Source organism: Aspergillus udagawae (genome assembly GCF_001078395.1).
Source record: "Aspergillus udagawae IFM 46973 DNA, scaffold_6, whole genome shotgun sequence".
Classification (NCBI taxonomy): Eukaryota; Fungi; Ascomycota; class Eurotiomycetes; order Eurotiales; family Aspergillaceae; genus Aspergillus; species Aspergillus udagawae.
Genome location: NW_025091269.1, coordinates 536858 through 561298, shown reverse-complemented (window position 1 = coordinate 561298; position 24441 = coordinate 536858). Strand labels below are relative to the sequence as shown.

Here is a 24441-nt window from a genome sequence, read left to right as displayed (position 1 = left end):
CAGACTCCCGCATCATACACCATGCAAAATCCGTAGGAACAGCGGTGTTACTGGTGTATCTACTGCGTAGTGTACGGAGTACAGAAGAGCGGAGACGATATGAAGATCAACGCCGCTACGTAGATGATCCAAAGCCTAGATGCGAGGGGAAGATATGTATAGAAGCAATCGCCTCTTGGCATGAGCACTGATCACCATCTCTTCTCCATCAGGAGGTGCAATTACAAGTGCGAGTGCGAGTGCAGACTCGCATCGCGAAATAAGGCCTGAATGGGAAGGAGGTTACGCCTACGACTGTGTTCTCTCTCCATCTCCGTATAATCCATGAGGATTGAATATAATGAATCTACTATAGAGAAGTTGATACGGGGAGGGAATTCTTGGGGCAATTTCCGGGGTTGCCCCGGTACATAGATGTCTCATGTTGCAAGGCTATTGAAACCAATATACAAGCGTGATAAGGGCGTACTTTGTAGATAATGCCCATGTCAATCTCGCCAATCCAGAACGGGACTCGCATTTTGACACCCATCTAGGTAAGACTGAAGAACCGACGGGCAAGGCCTTATATTGAAGACAATCTGGTTTAAGTGCTAACTATCGAGACTACTGGGACTAGACAGGGATTTACATAGCCTTTTAGGACAATAATGACCACTGACCACTGGCACTGACCAGCGAGTTTCCCAAATGAGCTGTAGCTGTGGGGGCTGTGAATTGTACAATGAACTTCAAACTGCAAAGCAGGACAACTTTATAATCCGTCTGCACCGTTATTGGTGGCAGCGTTGCTTCGTGGAGAGTACAGTTTCGAGTATAGTGCACTTTGCTGGCGTCTTGGCTTTGAGGCTCTGTCTGTATTTGTTGACCATCTGTCTCTCTGTCTATCTGTTCTTGAATGGTTTGTACCGATACTATACTGTAGTATGCTGAGTAGAGCCCTGGGCAAGTACAGATGAAAGTGTGATGCGAGTACACAGAGGGCTTTGTACACAAAAGGCAATTGATGAGACGCTTCTGATAGGACGACGAATCTTGATGAACGATCGCTGGCCTGAAGGAATCGGCTGTATTATTAATCAGTGGTTGTAATGATGGCTCCTTGTGATAACTTGGTTTCGGTTGGCTTCGCCATTAAGAGTTTAACCCTGGAAGTGGGTCTGATTGTGGTCAGTTATGGATTAGTTACACAAGAAGGCTGTGAGTCATGTAGCGCATCACAGATAGTGATCCGTTCGTTCTAGCCTGGTTGATCGGGCACGTTAGTTTAGTCGGCCTCAAAGTCCTACCATTAAGTTCTGACATTGTCATTTGGGGCCTAACCGGAAAAGGGACGGTAATCACCAGTGATTATAGTCCTCGCAGACTGCAATGTCGGGGCGAGCTCTGAGAAGTGACGAGGGGTTATTCTTGTCTCTACGGAAAGATTGTAATTGAAGCGGAGGCAGCAATCACATCCAAGGCTCCATGACTACTCCATGACTATCAGACAGGAACTCAGGGCTACATGTACCTATCCTGCACTCCTGCAGGCTGCTTCACCCTGTCAGCCCACATGGCATCCAGGTATGGCGGGGCGTCCATGTGTGCCCTTTGCCCGTTTGGGTGCATTGCATCCCTACTTCCAGAGCACACTCTTGACATTCTCTAGATCATTAATAAAGCAGTCCTTCGGCCCATACATTACCTAGAGAGCTCATTAATTAATTTCCACTCTTTTGCTTCCACAAGATGAACGCCTCCTGGACGCATTATCTCGCTTAGATATCATTCAAAGCGAAAAAAACAATGGTACCAAATCGCAGACAAAGATGAGCAGCCGAATTAAAGTTGAGCCGGACTCAAAAAAGAAAAAAAATTAAGTTGACAGGCCCAAACAAGCGGTGATCTAGACCAACGCTAACCGGAATAGGTTCCATCTCGCGAGAAGCAAAGAACATGGGCCGGGGTATCAGCACAGGCTGGCTTCCCATTGGTCCATGGCAGAAGCCCCGCCAGGCTCGATTCCGTCGAAGCTGATCGAGGTGGGCCCGACGGGAATCTGAGTGGGCAGCGACCATCGGACGTGGAGAGCGACTTCCTATTTATTATTGGGTGTCAAAAATCGGCAACGTCCGACGATGCTAAATTGGGTTAGGAGGGGTTATCTGAGGCAAGGGTCTGCCTGACCCACCTCCACTCTTCAACAAAGATTGTCCATCATCCGCACTTCTGGAGGGGTGAAAATCTCTGTAAAGCACACTCATAAGGTAACAAGTCTTTGCCAAGGCTCGGCTCTAAGAGCTCAGGCCATACAAGGAAAATAGGCAATCATCGTCTTATCGATCTTTGAGTGACTGTTGCCTGCTCATGAACGTCAGCCTTCGCTAATAGACGGTGATGGCGATGCCTGCCCAGGCAGGATCCTGTCTTGGGCGACAGCCACATGAAATCATCGATTGCTGATCAAACAGGGATTATCCCTTTGGTACGAAAACGTGGTGATGCTCCTGTATTACAGTGCATGAGACTACACATGGTGTCGGGTGGGGAAATGCCTACTAGAGCATGGACAGTAGTCACAGTACATATGCAGGGGGTCCCTGAATGAAAATGACTCGAAAAGGCGAAACAATCGACAGGATGATCAGCTGATGCAATGAATTTAGCACTGATAATCCCATGTCGCTGTCTACAGCACTTTGAGTCTCGACGATTCCTTGCCAGTCTACTCTAGGCAATTGATATTCTAGAGTCGAAGCAAGAATATAATTGCTCAAGCTATCGGCTCATGAGCCTCCCCATTGGGCAGTGAGTTAGCTGCGAGCCTGCGCCTTCCCCATGACCATGGTCCCGGCCCGCAACCCCGAATAGCTCTGATAGTCCAGGATAGCCTCTCTGCATTTCCCAGCATGACCTTGTTTTGTAGGTACCTGTGAGCAGCGGATATTTCGTTCTGAAATAACCTTCCTTGGCTGTTCTTTTCATCCTTCGCAAAGCCTTTTTAATCCTTCTGTGGAACACCAGAGAAATGCCACTAAACCACGGAAATTCGAGGTAATACCCTTGTATATGGCGGAAGAATCCCCGTCTCGATTAGACATGGGTCGAGCAGCCGGCCAGATGTTTCATCCGGCGGCCTGGGAATACCTTGTCCCACACAAGGCGTGAAATGGTCTTGGCGTCTGCGTCTCAAGGCTGAAACTGTGTTACATTCCAGCCAGAGTCCAGTGACTACTTACAGTATTCTGTGGAGTACTACTCTGTAGGGTATATCCTGTTATCGTCTTCGGCTATTCAGCCTCATGCACATATACGTGGACTTGCAAGGTAGATTTCTCTTTAGTTCCATGTCACTCTGGTTTTGTAAATGCAAATATATGTATCATATGCCCAGAATCCAGAAGAGTGTGATCAAGATAGACCCCACTCGTGGACTTCACTGGTTTGCCCAACGCTCAGCCGCGATGACCCGGTGTGCTGGGATAACTCAGGCACGAGCTGCACAAAACAGTATTCTTCAAACTTTCCTTAGCTAAAAGAAGTATTTCCGGTAATAGCAGCAAAGGTTGAGGCCTGCAGAGCTCCCATCTCCACCTGCCAATGCTAAATAGATTGTTTGTACGGCGGACGGGTGCTAAAGAAGTCCGTTCATCGAGAACTAGCGTCATGATTCCTTAACTGGTTAGTACCTCATACTTTAGAGCACCACAGCCTCAGCCTAGCTCACTTTAGTTGACTGGGGAGCTGGACGAGATTATTGGGTGACCCGCGCATTGCAATTGACGGTTTTTAGCCTTACAGGGTTTAGTGCCTTTACCACCACTTGACAATGTAATTTCTCTTGTTTGTTGATTGTTCCTTGCCATGCCTGATGACTGCGGATTTTGATATACCTTGAGTAGAGTCTCTACTCTGTACTACTGCTTCGTGCAGTTTGACAGTCGATGTATCATTACTTTACTTTGACCCTGCAATGTTGATTCGACAGATATTTTTGACAACGTTGAACGACCAGCAGGTCGGAATCTGACCTGTCCGTCACTTGAGATGTGGAGCCAACGTGGCTTCTCTCGGCTTGAAGCGGCAGTTTCGTTCTGCCAGTTTAAGGGAACACGGCGGCCCAACTTCAGAAGCAGCCGATGGCCGAGAACGAGACAATCAGAGCAAGCTTTAAGCTTACCGTTTTCCGAATTTGAAGGTTAATTGCACTTGATAGTTGGGATCTTCGAAAGCAGTTAAGGTGACTGTACTGCTCGTAACAGATAGTTAGCACATAGCATATAGCTAGTCTGGCCATCAGTTCATCATCAGCAGAATCAATTAGTAGTCTAATTGTGATAGACACTCAAAGTTGGATCAAACCAATCAAGAGTTAAGTAAGCGGTGCTAGCCTGTCAACCGTCAGCATTCAGCAACCCCTTGGCATTAAACTTAGACTCAATTTGGATACAATGAACGAGAAATGGCCATTTTAACCTGTCTCTCCCGTTCATCGTCCACGCTGCCGAATCGGCGGCAGGCGCCTACCCGAGACAAGAAAAGGGGTAGTCGATTAGCCTGACTGTACGGACTATGTACGTAGTGTGTCTGTGGAGCGAGGGTGATGTTCATCCTGTTCGCTTAAAAGTCAGTTCATTGAAGTTTCTGACCCTCAGGGTAATATTCAATACGGCGAGAGTAGTTGCTAACATTCCAGAGCCACTGCTGAACCATGTGAGGTTGTCCGCGAAGTGACGAATGACAAGCAAACTGGTTGAGCTGTCTGAAAGGATCTCGCTGCCCATCTAGCTAATTGTAAAGCTAACCGAATGCAGTTAGTCAGAGAAAATAGTACCATGGGCAGCATTTTCCCCAGCCAATGTCTGTCTCTCTCCCAAAATCCATAAAGGGCAGTTCAATAATGATGGAGACCTATTCCGTGATTGTCACAGATGCTCCAGAGTTGAGCAAATTGGGTGTTTTCCTGGATCAAGAAGGATCTAGAGATCCGGCAGACCCTGCCCAGACTCCGACAGAACATGGTAGATGTCAAATTTAAGCAGATAATCGTCGATAACCAGGTTCCCAAAACGGCGATATCATACTTGTCGTTTGGAAAGTGATTTCTTTTCTTTTTCTTTCGCCCCTTTTCTTGAATCATTGTAACAAGGATGCAGCCCATCCTGCTCCAGGGATAACTGACAGCTCCATGACGAATGATCTCTGGCACTCTACAGTACTGGACTTTGGTAATCTCAGACATCTGACGCCCTACACCTTGCCTGTTCTGCTCGCCGACAGTCCTTGTGGATAGTGGAGATAAACACCTTTTGCAGAGTCCATCATATATTCGGGCCTCGGTCTCGGAAAGCGCTACAGGCGACAGTGCCTACAGCAAGTTCGGACGAAACTTTGATTATGGCCCGTCATATTTGACCGCCCTTAGGTGCTATCTTCCGCGGTTTCTAAATCCATAAACAGTAAAGTAATTATTTGTTGTGGTGGTGATTCTGCCATGTGGTGCAACCGGTTGGAGGGGGGGAAGAAAAAAGATAATTCGATACTTCGGGCCCAATAGAATGCTGGTTGGGGCTAGGTTCAAGCTACCCAGACTAACCCCTCTTCCAGCTGAACTTACAGGTGCTATCAGAGTCCATTTTGTACCCTTGGACGTATTTTTGCATCCAGCCGTAGAATTCTTTTCTTTTTCTCTTATTTATTTTTATTTTCCCTTATCACATCTATTTTATTTAGCCCTTACATTCTTCAGCAAATTGATATCAGACAAAAGGAATTGCTTCCCATCATTGCTCCCAGAAGGAGACACTCAAGCCAAGCATCATCTCATCCGTCCAACCACCATTCTCCCTGACAAAGTACATAGGAGACTTGATCTTTACTGGTGTCCGCTAATATTCCTCACCTGCAGTAGTGGTATGCAGAGGTGTATGCTCTTTCGCAGTCTGTAAATCTGTAAGTCTGTAACTGAAACCTGAATGATGAAGGTTGCTCAATCTTCTGGGCCCCCACAACGACGTCCTGAACCGTTTACTCTTTTCGTCTTGGTGGCAGATGGTTCCATGTATCTTCGATCTCTCGGACTGGAATCCATTCATCAGTCCAAACGATCAGCATCTGACCGGTCCTCTGCCGTGGCGTTCGAGCATCTCGGCGTCCCAATCTTCAAGCAGTGGGCTAGTCTTGATCTATCTCGTTTCCCTATTTTCATTATGATGGTCCTTCATTTTTCGATTATTTTATTTATTGTTTACTAAAATTATTATTATTTTGATCTCCTCGTCTATTTTACTAATCCCTGCCTATCGACGTAGCTACTTTATTTCGGTTTTAATAGTAGTTTGCTTTCTTTTTCCTGTCGTGGATTTTTCTTTTCCACACGACCGTTCACCTCTTCCTAAAGTGCTCAACGACTGAGAAAGGGAGAAGAGTGTGACTAAAAAGAACGGTGGCTGCATTTTCAAAACCGCCCTGATTTCTGACTGACTGATTTAATCCTCCGTTGCTCCTGTTCCTGTCACTCTCGCTTGATCATCTCCTCTAATATCCATCCTCCTTACTCCATACTGGTTCAAAACGCGAACCCGACCCCAAGGTTGTTGCCGTTTTCTCGTATTCTCCACGTGCATCTGCTCTATATCTTCATTCCTCCACCTGGGGCTTGCGGCTCGAGGTTATTTTTGGAGTCTTCTCATTTAACCTTGTCCCGGATCGACTATATACTTCCCCTCCGTCGTTTCATCGGCCTTTATTCTCGTCCTTGCTCCAAGCGTCCGACGCCCCAACGCCAGAGCGAGAAGACAGACTTACTTATACTTTGTCCATTGTCCATCCCACTTATAATCTTCCTTCCTTTTCACTTGCCAAAAATTCTGTCCACTGTACATCATCAGCTGGCTGTCCTTGGTAGCCTTCTTCTTAGGACACCATCCTCAAGCTCAACATCTATACTCCCCTCCTCCATCCTCACTAGTTACAATGGCCGGTCCTGGTGGTGGCCCTCCTCGCAAGAGCCATACCAAGTCGAGGAATGGCTGTGCGACATGCAAGAGACGTCATATTAGATGCGATGAGACCTTCCCACAATGGTAACGCACGCTGGCTACTGTGTATGCTGTACGTTGCTAATTCCTGAGTAGTCGAAACTGCACCAAGCACAATTGCCGTTGCGACTACATGGATGTTGCTCTTGCACGTGAGCAATCCAACAAGGCCCGCAAAGCCCCCGACCTGCTCATGTCACCAGAGATCGAGATGGAGATTGAGAACTGGCACGTCACGGGAGTGCCTCCCTTCCCAGAACTGATGCACTACCCTCGAAATGCATGGTACAAGCTGTTCCGGTCAGACTTGCGTTTGATCCATCATATCATCGGACTGTCCATCGATCTTCATCGCCGCGGTTTCGGAGAGTGTACCATCTGGGCTCAGAAGATGCCACTGTAAGGTCTTCTTGATGAGAATGAGCAGAAGCGTTTCTAACGATCTTCATAAGCTTTCTGTCCCTTGCTCTGTCCAACGACTTCGTGATGAGCTCGATCCTGACCCTTTCGGCTTCCCACCTTGCCTGGATCACACGGAATCAAGAGACCAAGCAGCTGGCATATCATCATCGCGGTATCGCAATCAAGGGTCTGCACAAGGCCATTGGGACATTCTCAAAGGAGAACTCCGAGGCCATCCTGGCTTCATCTATTTTGCTCTCCTGGCAAGCATCTGATTGGCAAACGTGGGCATCCGTACAGCAAGGTCTTACTACGGTGAGTTGGCATACTGGCCGAATTATCTCGGGGGCTACGAAAACTAACTGGAACAAGGTCTTGAACGCGATGCACCCAATCTGGAAGCACGAGTCCGAATTAGCCGTCCTTCTCGAGAACCAAAGGTATCTGGGATGCACAAACTCCCCAGTGATGACAGGATACCGCTTTCAGGATGCCGACCTGGCCAGCCTCGACCAGACTATTGTGGCCCTCCAGAGTGTACAGAAGCGGGTCGTTCACAACCACGAGTATTACACTCGGATTGGAGAGCTGCTCGACTTTGTACGCAACTTTCAGATGGATCTTCTGTCACAGACACCCGAGCAAGCATTCGAGCGTGTCCAACCGTTACGCAGATGGTTGTTCTGGCTCCCCGCCGCCATGCTCCGTGGTGGTGATGCAGATATTGGTGCTCTGGCTATTCTTGCACAGTTTTACGCCGTTGGAGTCGCCTTGGACAGCTTATTTCCTGATATGGGGGGTGCCTACCTAGGCCCGCTGTCAGTCGGACCTGTGGAGGAGATCTACCGGATTATCGTGACCAGGAGTACAGCAGATCCCTTCAGTCCTGAACTACAACTTGCCATGAGTCTCATGGACCTACCTCGGCACATCGTTGCTAGGTACAAGAGCCGTCTTCAGTGGTCACCGCGACATTCCCTCGATCACTGCTCTCCCACACCCCCCAGCCCATACCGCAACTACCACGACTACCGCCTCGCATCTTCATCCTCGCCCTCTGCGACCTCGGCCACCTATGCACCTTATACGCCTCCTCTCGAATCTCCTCTCCATTCACCTCCTGCGGTGACGATCGCGAGCTCGCCATTCGACGCCGCAGGAGCTTATGTGACGGCTCCGATGTCACATACTCTGTACCCGCCATCGCCTCGACTCCTTTCCGAGCCCAGCTCGCTTCAGCATTCCCCTGCTTTTGCACCGCCTTACCTCGAGAACATGCTTTGCGGAGAGATCTCGCGGGCGGATGGAACCCTCGATCTCAGCATCGGACTCTACGACGATGCTCATTCGATGCACATTGCCGGGCTGACCGCGACGACGGAAGCCTGGAATTGAACCATCTGCACCTGATCTTTTCTTTTTTTACTTTCGCTTCTCTTCTACACATTTTTTCGCGGGCCGACTTATGAAAACGCATTTGATTGAGCATGGGCGAATAGAAGGCTACTTCTTTTTTTGTACACTTTTGAATTTACGACCGCTTTCTTTCTCTTCAGTCCTGGGATGGACCATTTTGTCGCGATTTGATTTGGCTTGCATATTTGTTGAACCTACATACCCACATTCGCTACGAATGACTTGTTTGATTTGCGGGACTACTTTATCCAGCATACAGGAGGAAAATGCGGGGAACGACGATGAAGCAAAGAATGGATGGATTTGATACCAAGATAGCAATATACCCTACTCTCGTTTGACTTGATTGGAGCATCGCATACAGTTTTGTTATAAAAATAGGATATGGATGGATGTATCATACTACAGCAGAGAAAATCCTAAGAAATTATTAGGGGAGCACGATACATCAATAATTCGAAACCTGTAACTAGGAGATGAAATCACAAGACTAAGCATGCAAGATGCCGATCTGGAAGTATCCCACATTCCCCAATCCCAGCCCGCACGTGTGGATGGATATTTTTAGAAGCACACATCGTCAACAGCTATCTACAACACCCTAACGCACGACAGTCAACTCACAACTCACCATTCGCTGCTCTAGATCAACTACCAAAGCATAAGAGTATGCTCAGGCCGTGCAAGAGCTGTGTCTGAAACTGAACCCGAAACTAGGAATACTCCATTGAATCATGACCCTACAATAGAGTCATTAAGTCAACCTCCTACAGTCATACTAGGTTAGCTCCACCTAAATTTGGCATCCCGATACCAACCGTCCCCATGTGCTTTGACCCTGATCATCAGTCAATACTCTTCAGCATTTTATCTGCTTCTTACTGGCTGTCAGAGGTGAAAAGCTAGTCTACCCTTTACTGAAACGGGGGGACCTCGTATTCGGTAGATGGTGCGAAGAACTTGCCTCGGAGTCTTGTGCCAGCCGATGACGATATGGTCTGTATCTGTGTCTGCAGTCTGCACTAGTCAACCTTACCAGTAGATAATCAGGTGGGTCAATTTGGGGTCTGTTTGCTTTATTTTTGTTTGAATTCGGTGTTTCAGATTTTCAACTTCGATAGATGTTCTCGGTTGAGGATGCTAGAGTTGAGGTAGGTGCTATCGGAGTCACTCCGCTCTTGTCCTTGCTTTTGTTGTTGTTCTATTCTTGTTCCAGCTGGTGTACTTTTTGCATTTCTACCAAAAAGGTACTTTACTGAATCTTCTTGATGGTTGGGTGACTTCCGGGTACCTGGCCCTCTGTGGAGCTGGGTGGTTGACATGGAACACTGGGAAGCGGGCAGTCTCCCAATGAGCAGTGGTGCTCTCATTGAAGGTATATCGAGATGTACTTGATACTCTTATGTAGGTTTGAGCAGACAGTCCTTCTTAGAGGTGATGAGCGATGCTCAATCATGGTAATAAAGACGTACGCAGGAGGTGTGTGGGCTTGGAACATCATCCTCGTGAAGTAGAGAAAGCCATGCATACCGGTTAGAAAAGACACATCTGCTTGTGTTACATGTTACGGACGAATTTCATCATACCAATGACTGCTTGTGATCAACTCACTGTGAGTCGGTTGTTGCAACGCAGTCAAAAAGTCGAGTGCCAAGCGGAGGATTGGAGCTTATTTGCATCCCAGCCAAACATGCCTCTTTGGGCTACCTTACGTAGGACCTGTATCCTTTCGCAGCTGCGAAAGTGACAATCGACTATCTATTATATCTTCACTCTATTTTCAAAACAGCTCTATTCTATCTGCTGGTCATTCTAAAGTAGTGACCGCTACTCAGATAATCACCTACATCCCTCTTACAGTCGCCCGGATTTCCCTGATTCCCTGACATGGCCGACGGCGGAGGCTGGAGCACGATCGAGTCGGATGAGGTATGTCCAACTCCTTCACACCAAACATAAACCTCAGTCTAACGCGTCCAGGGCGTCTTCACCTCCCTGATCGAGAATCTCGGCGTCCAAGACGTCCAGTTCGAGGAACTCATCTCCCTCGACGCAGACACAATCCGGTCCCTCAGGTAACCATGTCTCTCTCCTCCCCATGAACAACCGGACAAAACACTCACAATCTACTCTGTCCAGCCCCGTCTACGGCGTCATCTTCCTCTTCAAATGGATCCGCGAACCCCCCTCAACAAACACCACCCAACCCCTCGACGGCACCTTCGTCACCTCCCTCCCTGAGAACCTCTTCTTTGCCGGCCAAACCATCCAAAACGCCTGCGGCACCCAGGCCATCCTCTCCGTCATCCTAAACCAGGACTCCGCCTCATCAACACCCTACCCCATCAACATCGGCCCGGAGCTCGGCTCCTTCAAGGACTTCACGACAGGCTTCCCTCCAGACCTCCGCGGCGAGGCCCTCTCCAACTCGGAGATCATCCGCACCGCCCACAACGCCTTCGCGCGCGCCTCGCCCTTCGTCGATGAGACCGCGCGCACGGCCCAGGACGAGGAGGCAGATGTCTACCATTTTATTGCGTACACGCCTGTCAACGGGGTGCTGTATGAGCTTGATGGGCTGCAGCCGCATCCGATTAGCCATGGCGAGTGCGATGGCGAGACGTTCCCCGAGAAGGTGATCGAGGTTTTGCAGCGGCGCATTGCGCGGTATCCCGAGGGGGAGACGCGGTTTAACCTTATGGCGGTGGTGAGGGATTTGAGGGTCCGCGCCCGGGAGACGGGGGATGTGGAGCTGTTGGAGCGGGAGGCGAGGAAGAGGCGCGCGTGGGCGTGGGAGAATACCCTGCGCCGGTGGAACTTTGTAGGTTTCATCGGGGAGATGATTAAGGGGGTGGCCGGGATGAAGGAGAAGGAGGGGCCTGGGGCGTATGAGGCGTGGGTGGAGAAGGCGAAGCAGGAAACTCAGAAGAGATTGTTGAGTCGGAGAGGTTAACCATGAATGATTACTGCGTGCTCGATGGGTCGTACTTCATGATGGTCTCACGAGCAGATATGAGGATATAAGCACCATTGATACAGAAGCTAGCCGTCACGAAAAGAACGCTATGTACAGGTACATCGAATCATGAACAAGTCAACTGTGCAGTATCGCCGAAGGACCATGTAGCTTCGTATCATCAGTCATCAATCGTCATAACTATGAAAGGACAAAAATCCACTCCCTCCACCCCAGACTAGTACTCAATCATGCGAGATTTAATATGCTCCACCATCTGAGGCGGGAGCTCATCCTCGCGGACCAAATTCAGCGCAAGTAGATCCGCCCAGAAGAACATCGCCCGATCCTGCGCGTAGGCAAGATAGTCGAACTCGTCCGACTCGTCCACGTCCGCGTCGACTGCAGGTTGCGCTGGTGGCTCAGTAGCCGTCACTGCTGACCCGTTCGAATCACTGCTGTGACCGTTCCCATTAGACGCTTTCGCCGCTGCAGCCGCCACAATCCCCTCCTCCATACCGGGTACCTTGGCCTGTACGATTCCCCAGGCAACCCATTGAGCAGAGTTGAACACGCGCCAAATTCTCGTCTGCTTCATCAGGAAATGAAGCTCGGCCTCCAGGCTATCTTCCTGTGACTTTTCGACCTCCAACTGGCCCTGGAGGTCTGCTTCGGTGGTCGAGTCGAGGTCCAGAGGCGCTAATGAGGCCATGGTTGCCGAGTTTCCTCGCATGAGTGGAGTGATGGACGGAGAAGCGGACGACCGCACTCCTGGTCTATGGGTCAGATACGTGGCGATGAACATGCGTTGCTGCTCGGGTGTTGGATAGTGGCGGTTGTTGCACGCCCAGGCTCTCTCAGGATCGTGATAGTTATAACACCATTCGCTCTGCATTGAGTCAGCTGAGGCCTTTCAGCGTCGTCGGTCCACACTCACAAAATGGTTCGCAAACTCGAACCCCGGGGTATTTGCCGAAGCATACTCAAAATCAATGACTACCAGTTGCTTGTGCTTGTTTTCAGGCAAAAGAAGCGGCGACTCGGAGCTGGGTTCCATCCGGAGCAGATTGCCATATTGGGTCTGACCTGGTTAGTGAATGAAGTCGAAAACCCGATGCAAATGCTTCAAGGAAGGACCTACATCATTGTGGGCAAAAACCAACTGCCGCTTGATCTCATTAATCCCTCCGCAGCTGGACACAAGCCATTTCCGGTAGTTTTCGACGGCCTTTCTAAAGACGGGCCATGGAACACCACAAACAAAACCGCGACGGCGCCAAGGTTCCGAAGCTGCCTTGGCCTCGTTGTGTTCAGACTGAATTTCCATGTCCAGCCAGTTGATGACTTGCTCGCAGCGATCAACCCACTTGTCCCAGTTCTTGAAGACCACCGGGCCGCCTTCCCTCTCCTCTTCAAGCAGCTCGATCCCCTCGTGCAGCTCGCGCATACGTTTTGCAATCTGCTTCATGGTCTCAGGAACACGTAAGTCCTTGAACGTAAGTGGACGCGCTTCGAAAAACTCCTCGAATCGACCGTTGTTGAACGTCCCCAGTACCTTGGGCCCAATGTTCTTCCGGCCTAAGCGGCGAAGAATCTGCAGCTCGTTCTCTCTGTCGATCAAGTGATCCACTTGCGGACCATAGATACGCAATAGAAGCTTCCTACACGAATCATGTTAGGCACTTATCGGCAGGCAAGGTAAGATAGAAGCGACAGAAGACTTACGGCGGGGGCTTTCGGGGAACAAGAGAATAAGATCCATCTTCGCCCTTAGGCGGAGGTAGTGATTTTGGTGGATTCACCACATACACAGCGTTGGTCAGGGCACCACTCAATCTGATTACCTCAATCTCGCCAGCAAGCTCCTGAGGGAACTTTCGCCAACCTTTGAGTTTTAGCGTAATGGCAAGGCGAACAATCTCGTTCTTGAACGTTGACCAAGCTTCCCTATCCTTCGATCGTCGATCGTCTGCCCTGGTATCACCGTTTTTATCGTCTTCCTCAGTGGTCCCGCCTGTATATGCGAGCGTCTTGGAATTGTCCAGTACTGCATCAACAGCGGGAACTGCCGAGTCAAGATCATACTGATCGGATTCGGATGCAGAGCCTCTCCGCAGACCCTTGATGCGGGACCGCTTGCGGGTTGGTCCCCGTAGGGGATAGACCGACGAGGAGCCCTCAATGCGAGAAGCGGCGTACCGAAGGAGGATTTTTTCAAGCTTGTCGAGAGAAAATGTACTTTCGGAGTCGTGAGATGCGGTCTTATCCAGGATCCCATCGTAGTAATCGTCATCGCCATCACTTTCGACACCCTCACCTGTCCCTTTCAACTTCGACCGGCGGGTTTTTTGTTTGACTTTTTCTTGCTGGAGCCACTCATATACTTGGTTAAATAGGGAATCGTGAGAGTTCTCTTCGCTGATCTTTGCGCCTTGCTCTTTCTCACACTGGCTCCGACATTCGCTTATCACGCTGGGTGTCTGCGATGTATGATGCAATGGGGTTCGAGCAGTGGGTTTCTTGGCCACTGGCGCGCGGTGCTGCTTGGAAGGACTCCCTTCAACAGCCGCAATTGCTGGGCTCGCATGCCCATTCTCGGTGAGAATCTTCTGAAAAGAAGAGATATTAAGGCCAGTTCCCAAAATTGGCTTCTCCCCTTCTAAAAATTGGTCAGATTCCATCATATTTCCTAATAAAAAGTACGGCCAGCGGAAGGAATATTGGTGGTAGATGCATGGAGGTAGTTCATAAAAGCTGCTTTGGGTAGAAGTCGTGACCAGGCTATGCGCTCATGTGATTCGGGACGGTTAAGCGTCGACCGACCAGAAGTACTACTGAGTACCAACTACGAACGGAAAGCCAATTGACAAAGATAAAAGACGTTTATCGGGCCTAAAAAATAAAATCGTACGCAAGGTAGACACCTACCTTCAGTTCCCAGACCAGAGCCGCCGCGCGGGTCGGCGAAGGAGGGCATGTCCGACAGTCCAGGAGGTGGTCGAGAACCCCAGCTCTCGGAAAGACAGGAAGTTGATGAAATGACCAGCAAGAAGTTCGAGAGAGCTGTCACATACAGACAGGAGGCCGGCGACACTCTTGTTTGGGGCGATTGGTTCGAAGATCCTCAAAAAAGTATACTCTCGAGGTTCAAGCAACGTTGGAATGCAGTTTGACCAAAGTAGAGAGACACTTGCGAATCACCCGCTGGAGAGACGGAGAAGGCCAGAGAAGAGTTGGGAAGAAAGAGAATAATAATTAGCGGTCGAGTGGGGAGCCGACAAGAGAAGAGACACGGTTTGATCTTTGGAAGCGGTCGGGAATTATGATCATTCCACAATCCACCGAGTGGATTCTCCTGGTGGGAACCACTTTTTAGAGAAACGGAGTCGCTGCTAGAGAATAATAGACCGAAGATCTAGATTGCTAGAGCAGGCCGAACCCCCTGAACACAAAATATGACGCCAGATTGATAATAATATGGAGGAGAAAAGAGAAATGGTGACGAAATCTGGTTGGGAAGAGGAAAAAGCAAGTGGCGAAAAACCGCCCAAAAGTCGCTTATCAGGGCCAAATAAACTGTTGCCTCAGGTGACTACTTTCCTTTTCCAGGTACCTCGTGAGATGGATACACAAAGTACCAATCTCCAGGAGATCATCGTCTAGACTTGCCTTCCGGAAAGCAGACGAATGGCTTTGCAATGCCATTGTTGGCTTAGTCGAGAGCCAGTGGCTTGCAAGAGACATTATACGTTGGCCTAGCGTGTTGCACACTCGTGACTTGTTCCCCAAAAGTAGGTATCTTTAACCTTCAGCAGGCGTCAGATAAGAACAACGTCAGAATAGAGATAACCTAGCTGTCCGCTATCTCGGATGCTTCCAATGATCTGCAATGCAGATACTGGTAAGTCTAGCTGTATTACCGAATGATTCTGACTGGCGCATTGGGGTTCGTTGCTCTGGGACTCTGGCGTCAAATCCCATGGGGAGAAAATAAGCCTTGACCCCGCAATAAGCTGGTTACGTGAGCGGTCTTAAAACAATCCAGTTGTTCATTATTCATCCATAATCATACTGAGATTTGTCGCATGGGGTTTTGCTTCTGTACGAAAAGCCATAGCAAATGACTGAGCTGCTTGGGGACATCTGGCGTGGTAAGGGACAGGTGGTTGTCGACTGAAGGACAGACAGAGGGAGGGGAAACAAGGGATTATATACGTTTGCGGCCTGAAGAATGCCGGCTTGCAAGGCCCGCCAAGCCAGAATCACGTTCCTTTTATGGCGCAATCACGACTCCAATCACAACAATATAGATAAGTGCGTAGTAGGGAACATGACTCTCATTCGTCCCAATGCTGTGTACTGCAGGCCTCTGACCTAGTCATACCCTTCATGCCGATTCTAGTTATGGTAAGTTACACTCCACACCTTGAAGCCTGACTTTCCTCCTAACCCGACCTCATTTGATCCAGCAGCATACTCCAACGCGTAGCCTTGACCATTGCCAAGGAAGGTGATCTTAACTTGAGCCGCCTGGTCACGGCCGTTGGCTGGTAGAAGGGTACCGCGTGGCCCCAACCATTTACCATCCAGAGCACTGGAGATCAGGAAAAGCCCGCTCTCCTCGCCATTCGAATAGTGGATCACCCATCGCTGTTTCTTATCGCTGTGATCAGGAACGGCGGGACTTATGCTCAGTTGAGTGGCATTGCCGGCGTTTGCGAGTGCATAACCAGCTTTTTCAAACACCAGGTAACGACCTTCGGTCAAGTAGCCAACGCATTCCTTGTACCCGTCCTCGAACCATAGGGCTTCAGAGGTGTCGTTCTGCTGTCCGTACGGGACAGGCGGTCGTTGAACCGGATATTTGGCTTGGCAATTGGATGTACCGACATACGAGTTGCCGACCATGGCGGGCGCATCGGCATTTGGAATATGAGGGATACTGTAATCAGGCTATGAAATCGTCAGTGATATTACCGAAGCAGATTGCACTCCCAGACCTACATGATCCAAATCCAAAGCATTGACAAGGCTGGACATATGTTCCCGACGCCAGTGCACCATCTGGTCGGTCTGAATGTTCTTGTATCCACGAGCGGTCAGCCATTGTTCCAAGAACAGGATCTGTGAGTTGTGGTCTGCTCGCTCGGTGAACACACGGCCGCCCCTGGTCCAGGGAGACACCATATAGAAGGGCACTCGAACACCTATCGAGGTACTAACCATCAGTACGGCCCAGCTTACAATGACACAAGGAGAATTTCTAGCGCACCGGGTCCGACAAAGATCTGTCCGAATTTGCCGTACGGGTCCTCCATCCATTCCCCTGGAGTACCTTCGGGGGAGTGGAAGGGTACGACATGGTCTCCAAAGCCGCCAGACTCTAACGACTGCGTCAATGTCAACCCTTATGATCGAGCGGCTAATGTTTTCATACCATCGTAGCTGACGATCAGCAGTGAGGAGTTATACTTGGGGCTGTTCACGACCGAGTCGACCACCTTCTTTTGAAGCCATGCTCCGTCCTTTGGCATGTATGGGGGATGCTCGGACAGCTCTGCAGGACCAACGATGAAACTGATTTCTGGGAGTGTTCCGTTTGCGGCTGCTTCATAGAACGCCTCCAGTCCTAAGTACGCTATCCCTTTTTGCGCCAGAGGCGAGGAAGCGGACGCTTTCTGATACTGCTCAAACCATGCCAGAGGGTTGTCGTCAAAGTTGTTATCATCCTGATACACTTGCCAAGAGACACCAGCCTCTTCATAAAACTCGAAGATGGTCTTCCACTTGAGAGGATAACAGTTGATATTGTTCTTATCGCAGCCTGTTGAACCGATCCCGTCAGTTTGAAGAACAACACTTATGATCATACTTCTTACCGGGAGTCTCGTTATTGTCCAAATAAGGTCCACCCTGGTCAGAGCTCTGCGGACTTCCAGGTATATTTACGGAGCCGCTGACCAATGTAGCACGGTTCGGGTTGGTGGATGTGATCTGAGCTTCCTGACTTGGTGTCAATACTTGGTGGAGTGTACCTGCGAAGAAGAGTTCGAACCTGATACATGTCACCTGCCGTCCAGCCCTCAGCAATCGCAAAATGAACAGGGATGTCGCTCCTCTTGAGGTATCCCCAGCTCCATGGCGTATTGTTACGGGCCCAATGATTGTTCAGGCCATGATTGAGCGCGGCCTGGTTATCAGTATAACCATTATCTCCCGCTACCATGCACTGAATTGCATCGGGCCAAGATCCACCTCGATAGCCTAGATGCCAGGGAAGGAGTGTTTTGGCGTTAGTGGACATGCTGGGGTCGACTTGCCTGAAGAAACATGCGTCAGCTATTTTCTTGCCAGTGACAGCCCTTGATCAGCTTGTGATACTCACTGATACCAGACTGGTAAACCATCTGGGTTGACCTGCACGTTGGGGTCATTGAACCCCCGGACTCCTGCCATCGTGCCAAAGTACTGTGTTTATCAATGAGCGCTTTACCCCAGGATGGAGATGTAGCTGCCAAGAACATACGTTGTTCCATGACCTGTTTTCCTGCATGAAAATAACAACATGCTCAATGTCCTTCAAAGAGCCGGCAATGGCAGGCTGACTCAAGAAGAGCACGGCCAGGGCAGCACCAGTGAATAGCGACATTTTCGCCCTCAGTATTCAGTTCAAAACTTAGTGCTGGACAAGTCAGAATGGCCAGCAAGAAAGCAAGGAGGACTTGCTATCAATTGCCGGACGAAGGATCAATTTATCCGACCTTTGTGGCCCATTGAGCGATCTTTTCGCAACGTCTGTATACATTACCGTTGCATCCTGGTTTAAATAGGTTACAATCTTGCATATGTTATTCAATTCCAGAGGCCGAGGGATCATGAAAAGCACCAAATCGTGGTAAGCATCTGAAACATTCGAAATTACATGCGACAATCACCAAACATGATTTGATCATCGCGTAGACTTCGGCAACTAGCACGGCGCCTTTTTAGCTTGATTTCCCATCAAGTTTGCAGCAAGCGATATTGAGGAAACTTTGACAGGCTTGCAGCAGACGATAAGTGATGCATGGGTGGAGATGAAGTTTTGGATCGCTTCCATCAGTCGTCCCATAAGGCGTTCCTCGCGAGCACGTGTGGCCGAATGTAGTTCCTGCTGGATGCCTGAGGATGGAACCACCCCTGAGGAAAATGGAGATCATCAATATGCAATGTAACCCCTCGCTTGTTGCCGAGATCCCGGGCGAGACGAGGGGAAACTGCAACATAGTTTCATATGGCGGATTGGAGAAATAATTGTTCTCAAATGAACGATTCTTCTGAAGTTGAAAGACGATGGGGGAACTGCGCGGTTGTTGCGGAGAGACCTCCTTGAGCAAGGACCACGTAGAGTCGGAGGAGCTATTACCAGTGTCGCAGCAGTATCAGAGATCCTGTGACGAGTGCACATCAACAAAATCAAGGAATTGGTCCTATGGGTTAGTCCTATGGCCATTGGCTGCATGTGTCTTGATCGCGCTAGCATATCTCCAGCAAATCTCCACGCCGAACGCTTGGGTTTCGTTACCAGGCCTATCACAAACCCATGGCCATCCAAAACTAAGTGACCCCGATGCGTTGCGTCCGATGATAGAGCTCCATCCTGAGGATCACATATACCGTGGAGCGACGACGCAGCATCTTGAGTGGGTGGTCACTGCAAAGTACTTACGTCCTGATGGGGTACTTAAACGAGTCTATTGCATCAATGGTGAAGATCTATTGACTTGCCACATTGGAACGGTCTTGCTGATGCATAGTATGACAGGATTATTCCCTGGACCAACGATCGAAGCACGCTCGGGCGATACTCTCGTCATAACCCTCATTAACAGGCTTGAAGATGAGTCGATCTCCATCCATTGGCATGGTTTGCATGTGCAAAGTACGTGCTTGAGTCAATCCGGTATCTTGCTGTATCCAATCACTAATTATATCTTCCAGGCTCAATGGACGGTGCGGCTGGAGTCTCGCAATGTCCAATCGCTCCAGGGTCCAAATTCATCTATAACCTCACCGTTCCTGAGAACCAGAGCGGGACGTTTTGGTACCATGCTCATTCCGGTGTGGCCAGAGCAGATGGGCTTTATGGAGGCTTTGTAGTGCATGCGCCCTCCGTAAATCTTACAGTCCGTGACCTCATGGCCGAGGAGAAAGTAAATCACCGAGATGTCTACGGCAAGGACTTGTTGCTTCTGATTGGTGACTGGTATCATCAACCAGCTTCTCAAGTTCTAGACTGGTATATGCGCGCTGGATCATTTGGCAATGAGGTCAGTAGGCCAAATAGATCTGGTTGCCGTGCTAACTGCAACACAGCCGGTCCCAGACTCGCTATTAATCAACGGCGTGGGCCATTTCAACTGCTCCATGGCCGTACCTGCACGACCGGTGGACTGCGTCGACCATTATATCGATTTGTCATATCTGGATTTTGACGATGGCTTGCCCTACAGAATACGGGTGGTCAACACAGGGCAGGTGGAAAAAGCGTCTCTCTTTGATCAGATGCTAACCTACCAACAGGTCCTTGGCAGGCTTTACCCTCAGTTTCGCCGACAGCGTTTTCGATCTTATTCAACTCGATAGCAACGATGTCGAACCCCAGTCACAAGCCAGTTCGGCCGGGGTGCTCTACCCCGGACAACGTATGGACGCAATCCTTATGCCTTTATCGGGACGTACCACACATGATCAGAAATCCATGACTATCAAACTCGATGAGGAGTAAGCCAGACCCGATATCGATATCCCAAATATACAACATGACCTAACATAAAGTATAGGAACCTCAGATACCTCAATCCAGCTCTGAGTGCAGAGCAGACATTTTCCACCTCCACGGGCAAAACCACCAGACCCCAGGCAGACAGCTCCAACTCCAAGCTGTATCCAAAACTCAATCTCGAGACTGTACCGTCTTCACGAGCCGTCCTTTCCTCACTCCCCAAGCACGCCAACCAGACTCACGTCGTATACACCAAGATCCAGAAACTCTCCAAAAACCACAATGTCCCTTACGCCTTCTTCAACCGCACCTCGTGGAAACCGCAAAGCAACCCTTCAACACCCCTCCTCTACCTACCCCGCGACAAATGGGATGAAAACCAACTCTCTATCGCTACAGGGCTCGACCTGGTGTGGGTAGACCTGGTGGTGAATAACCTCGACGAAGGGTCTCACCCTTTTCACCTTGTATGAAATCCCTCCCATCCCAGTTACACGACAGAACAGAAGCTGACAATCCCAGCACGGCCACCACTTCTACGTTCTACAAGTCTATAAAGCTCCCATAGGCTGGGGTTCCTATAACCCATTCACCGACGCGCATCCGCCAGGTTTAGAGCCTGTCGATAGCGCCAATGCCACCAACAACGGGCTTAGGGATGCTTCGCCATACGACCTCTCCCGTGCAGTACTGCGCGACACGGTTCAGATCCCCAGCCGCGGGTATGCGGTTCTACGCTTCCGGGCAGAGAATCCAGGGGTGTGGTTGTTCCATTGTCATATTGTATGGCATTTGGCCAATGGCATGGCGATGGTGGTGGATGTTATGCGTGACGAAACAGTAGACGGTGTTTTCTCGAGTGGACAGGAGTGTACGGGCTTCCTAAAGTATGCATGATTAGTAGGTAACTGTTGAGATCCAGTGCGAAAGACACCTTCCCGTTCGCGAAGCGATAGAGCAACCGGCTGCCGATGGAATCGATTCCTTGAAGAGTTCCATTTGCGGCTGTTTATAACCCTTACCAGAATACAATAAACGGTACAGTTCCCGTCCGCAGAGGAAGGGATCAGAGAATGGTTAGATGGTCTTCTCCCCAGTGCTCGGATGAAATCCCAATGTTTCAATGCTCTCTCCGTCAGGGCTTGCTTTGTGGATTCCGCATTTGCATCACTCTTCGTTCTATCAGAGGCTCCCTTCGCTTTAAACGGAAAATCGACAGGTATAGTGCTTCATTGCCTTATCATGTCATGAAGTGAATGGGTTGGCAGAGAAGGGTAATGATTGCCAAGAGTGATGAGATCAGACATGCAGCTCTTTGTAGCAGAGAAGTGTACAGCTAAGTAGTGTAGGCTTGACGAAGCATCTGAGGTGCAAGAGCTAGCTTTTGATGAAGCTTCCTAAGAAATTTACCTAGCCATCCGATATTGGTATCACCTGTCCATCTCCCATTCTGGGTAATCAGATAAAACCGTCAACCGACCGCCTGTCGATGGTAAGACATCGAAAGAAAGAAACAGATCATAACACCAGACACCAAGCCGTAAGAATAGCACATAAAAGTACACTAATCGTAATCATAAAATCCATTTAGGTTGAAGCGGAAGTCCACTCAACGACCTCCAACGCACACATGACAAGTATGAGAGTCGAAGGGAGAATCCTAGGATCTGTTAGTGTGCGAACCTTGAGCTTGAGCATGCAAGCAAACTTACCAAACAACATAGCTCTGGAACAGAAGCTTCGACATGGCAGAGACGTATACATTATTGATCTGGCAGATTTGTGCCAGTTGCAGAGCTGATGGAGCTCCAGTAAGCAAGAAGCAGACGATTATGAAGATCGGATCGCCCAGGATACTAATAGGGACGTGTTTAGCGAGCAGAGCAAGGAGAGGGGCCATGATCAAGGTTGGTAGGAGCATCCGTGCCACGAGGGAGGCAATAATGAGCTTCTTCTCTTCCTTGGGATGACCAATGTCTTCGAGCGCTTCTTGGGACAAAGTGTTTCGTGCGAGATTGGCTCCTAGGACGACCAGGATCAAGGGTACAGCAACTTGAGCATTCTGGTTGATAGCTCGAGTGACCGAATTGTTCACGAAAGTATCCTCGTCGAAGAACAAGTGCTGTAGGGACGGCACGGATGCCACGATAATCGACACAAGCATAGCCCACAGAGGAGGATTCATGAAGTCCCATAGGCCATGGAGAAACCATTTAATACCGCGAGCAGAAAGAGACAAGGGTTTCTGTACACTGCTCGGAAGTCGACTGTACACTGCGTTTGTGCTTTTCTCCCAGCCTCTCGCGATACAGGTTGTCATGCGACTACGACGTTGCCCCAGATACTCCTTGACTCGTATGAACGGTCCCTTTTTGTGCTGGTGACCTTCATGCGACAACTCAACATTCGGAAACAAAAGGATGTGGCCTCCAGTACTTTGGCGCGGAAGGAATGGTCCGCTGGGGGGAGGCCCGATCAGGGAAGAGCGGTGATCTGATTCATGGTTCACTTGGCCATGAGTGGGTAGCTTCGTATAGGAATACGTCTGAGCTGTCACGGGGGTCTGTTCACCGGACCTGAACTCTTCCGTGTCGCCGGAAGAGCTCGCTGCACGGTGGGTACAACTATCGGAGCTTCGAGTTCTGATGAGTGGCTCATCTGGGTCCGTCTGGTTCGGGTTGTCGCTGTAGCATTCCTGCCCTTGCTCAATTCGGGTGGCACCATCTTCCCTATCCGCCTCTTCCAGGTATCGTTCCTTCGGAGCAAGAAGAACATGATAGCCCCAACTCCAGCGCACGAGCTGACCTAATTGCTGGAATATGAGGAGGTATAGAATTCCACGGGCAGCCACTTCGTCATCGTTGTCATTAGGGACTTTGCTCCAGTGAAGGCCTTTTAGGGTCTGCGAAAGCGATATGACGAGGGATATAGGTAGGGAATTCGAGTTACCGAAGACCTGTCAATAAAGGAGATTAGATAGGCAATGTAATGAGAAGATTTTGGAATACGTACAGCCATTGCCGCCACAAAATTGGCCTGTCGTTTTTTGAAGCGGAGACACCGCGATATAACCCAAGCACAGGCATAAGAGACGAAGGTTTGAGCGACGAAGATAAACGGGATAATGGCCAGATCAGTGAGTTTCTCCGCCGTCAGTTGAGAACCAAGTTTGATGAAGACTACAGGATATTAGCTTCAAGATCATCCACTGGAGACAACAAGAGCTACATACTCAGACATGGGGTAAACAGCATGACGTTGAGGTTAGCGACCAACTTCTGAGCTTCTGCATCGAACATGCCCTGTCTGGCAACTATGTAACCGGGCAAGCTGACACACACTACCTCCAACACAGCTTCGAAAACCAGAAGGACGAGGTGGAAGAATGAGGGATGGCTCGAATGGCCGCCATCCTGAAGGACCCCAGGATTCATGATCCCCAATTGCATTTGAGTCACGAACTTGCGAGGAATCAAGGTATTGACATTCTGAAACGATTTCGGAGTCGTAAGAATGGCCATGGACCAGAGAAGTAATGATTAGAACCACCCGACGGAGAGGATGAGTGAAGGAGGTTTGGTGGCGGAAAGCCGAAGGTGATGTCGTAAATGAGACCTCCGGATTATTATTTAAGGTTCGGTGAGCGACGGTCGGCCTTCGGACTCAACTGGAGTTGGGAGAAGGTGGAAATCCCGGCGTGAGAAGAGCGGGGTCAGGTGATAAAATAATTAGGTGACAGTTGAATATTGTAGATGAGGATGAGACGAGATGGGATAGGAACTCATGATAGACAGGTCAGACAGTGTTTGGATGTGGCTGTGTGGAATTGCGAATCGCCCATGATACAGAGCTGAGGAATTAGCGCCAAGAGAGCGAGAACA

General features: G+C 49.5%; 6 protein-coding genes across 6 annotated transcripts; 3 read left to right on the top strand and 3 right to left on the bottom strand.

Moving 5' to 3' along the window:
- Positions 1 to 6957: 6957 nt before the first annotated feature.
- Positions 6958 to 8819, top strand: Aud_007965 (putative C6 transcription factor RosA-like; the record flags this gene model as incomplete). Its single annotated transcript, XM_043292851.1, has 4 exons — positions 6958 to 7067; positions 7119 to 7421; positions 7475 to 7739; positions 7797 to 8819. 4 exons carry the CDS (start codon positions 6958 to 6960, stop codon positions 8817 to 8819), a joined length of 1701 nt encoding a protein of 566 aa, XP_043148786.1.
- A 1908-nt stretch (positions 8820 to 10727) lies between these two features.
- On the top strand, positions 10728 to 11793 carry Aud_007964 (putative 26S proteasome-associated ubiquitin C-terminal hydrolase; the record flags this gene model as incomplete). The annotated part of the gene is made up of 3 exons (XM_043292850.1): positions 10728 to 10769; positions 10821 to 10915; positions 10980 to 11793. 3 exons carry the CDS (start codon positions 10728 to 10730, stop codon positions 11791 to 11793), a joined length of 951 nt encoding a protein of 316 aa, XP_043148785.1.
- A 241-nt stretch (positions 11794 to 12034) lies between these two features.
- Positions 12035 to 14773, bottom strand: Aud_007963 (putative choline kinase; the record flags this gene model as incomplete). Its single annotated transcript, XM_043292849.1, has 5 exons — positions 12035 to 12685; positions 12734 to 12877; positions 12938 to 13457; positions 13522 to 14455; positions 14725 to 14773. 5 exons carry the CDS (start codon positions 14771 to 14773, stop codon positions 12035 to 12037), a joined length of 2298 nt encoding a protein of 765 aa, XP_043148784.1.
- A 1421-nt stretch (positions 14774 to 16194) lies between these two features.
- Positions 16195 to 18445, bottom strand: Aud_007962 (nonhemolytic phospholipases C family protein; the record flags this gene model as incomplete). The annotated part of the gene is made up of 8 exons (XM_043292848.1): positions 16195 to 16749; positions 16801 to 16963; positions 17041 to 17179; positions 17234 to 17620; positions 17676 to 17799; positions 17852 to 18116; positions 18182 to 18264; positions 18323 to 18445. 8 exons carry the CDS (start codon positions 18443 to 18445, stop codon positions 16195 to 16197), a joined length of 1839 nt encoding a protein of 612 aa, XP_043148783.1.
- Positions 18446 to 19593: 1148 nt separating this feature from the next.
- Aud_007961 (uncharacterized protein) lies at positions 19594 to 21457 on the top strand (the record flags this gene model as incomplete). Its single annotated transcript, XM_043292847.1, has 6 exons — positions 19594 to 19717; positions 19777 to 20105; positions 20152 to 20324; positions 20359 to 20559; positions 20619 to 21027; positions 21083 to 21457. The coding sequence occupies 6 exons, from the start codon at positions 19594 to 19596 to the stop codon at positions 21455 to 21457; spliced, it is 1611 nt and encodes a 536-aa protein (XP_043148782.1).
- A 690-nt stretch (positions 21458 to 22147) lies between these two features.
- Aud_007960 (Auxin Efflux Carrier superfamily) lies at positions 22148 to 24081 on the bottom strand (the record flags this gene model as incomplete). Its single annotated transcript, XM_043292846.1, has 4 exons — positions 22148 to 22220; positions 22273 to 23516; positions 23573 to 23739; positions 23793 to 24081. 4 exons carry the CDS (start codon positions 24079 to 24081, stop codon positions 22148 to 22150), a joined length of 1773 nt encoding a protein of 590 aa, XP_043148781.1.
- Between the last annotated feature and the right edge of the window lie 360 nt (positions 24082 to 24441).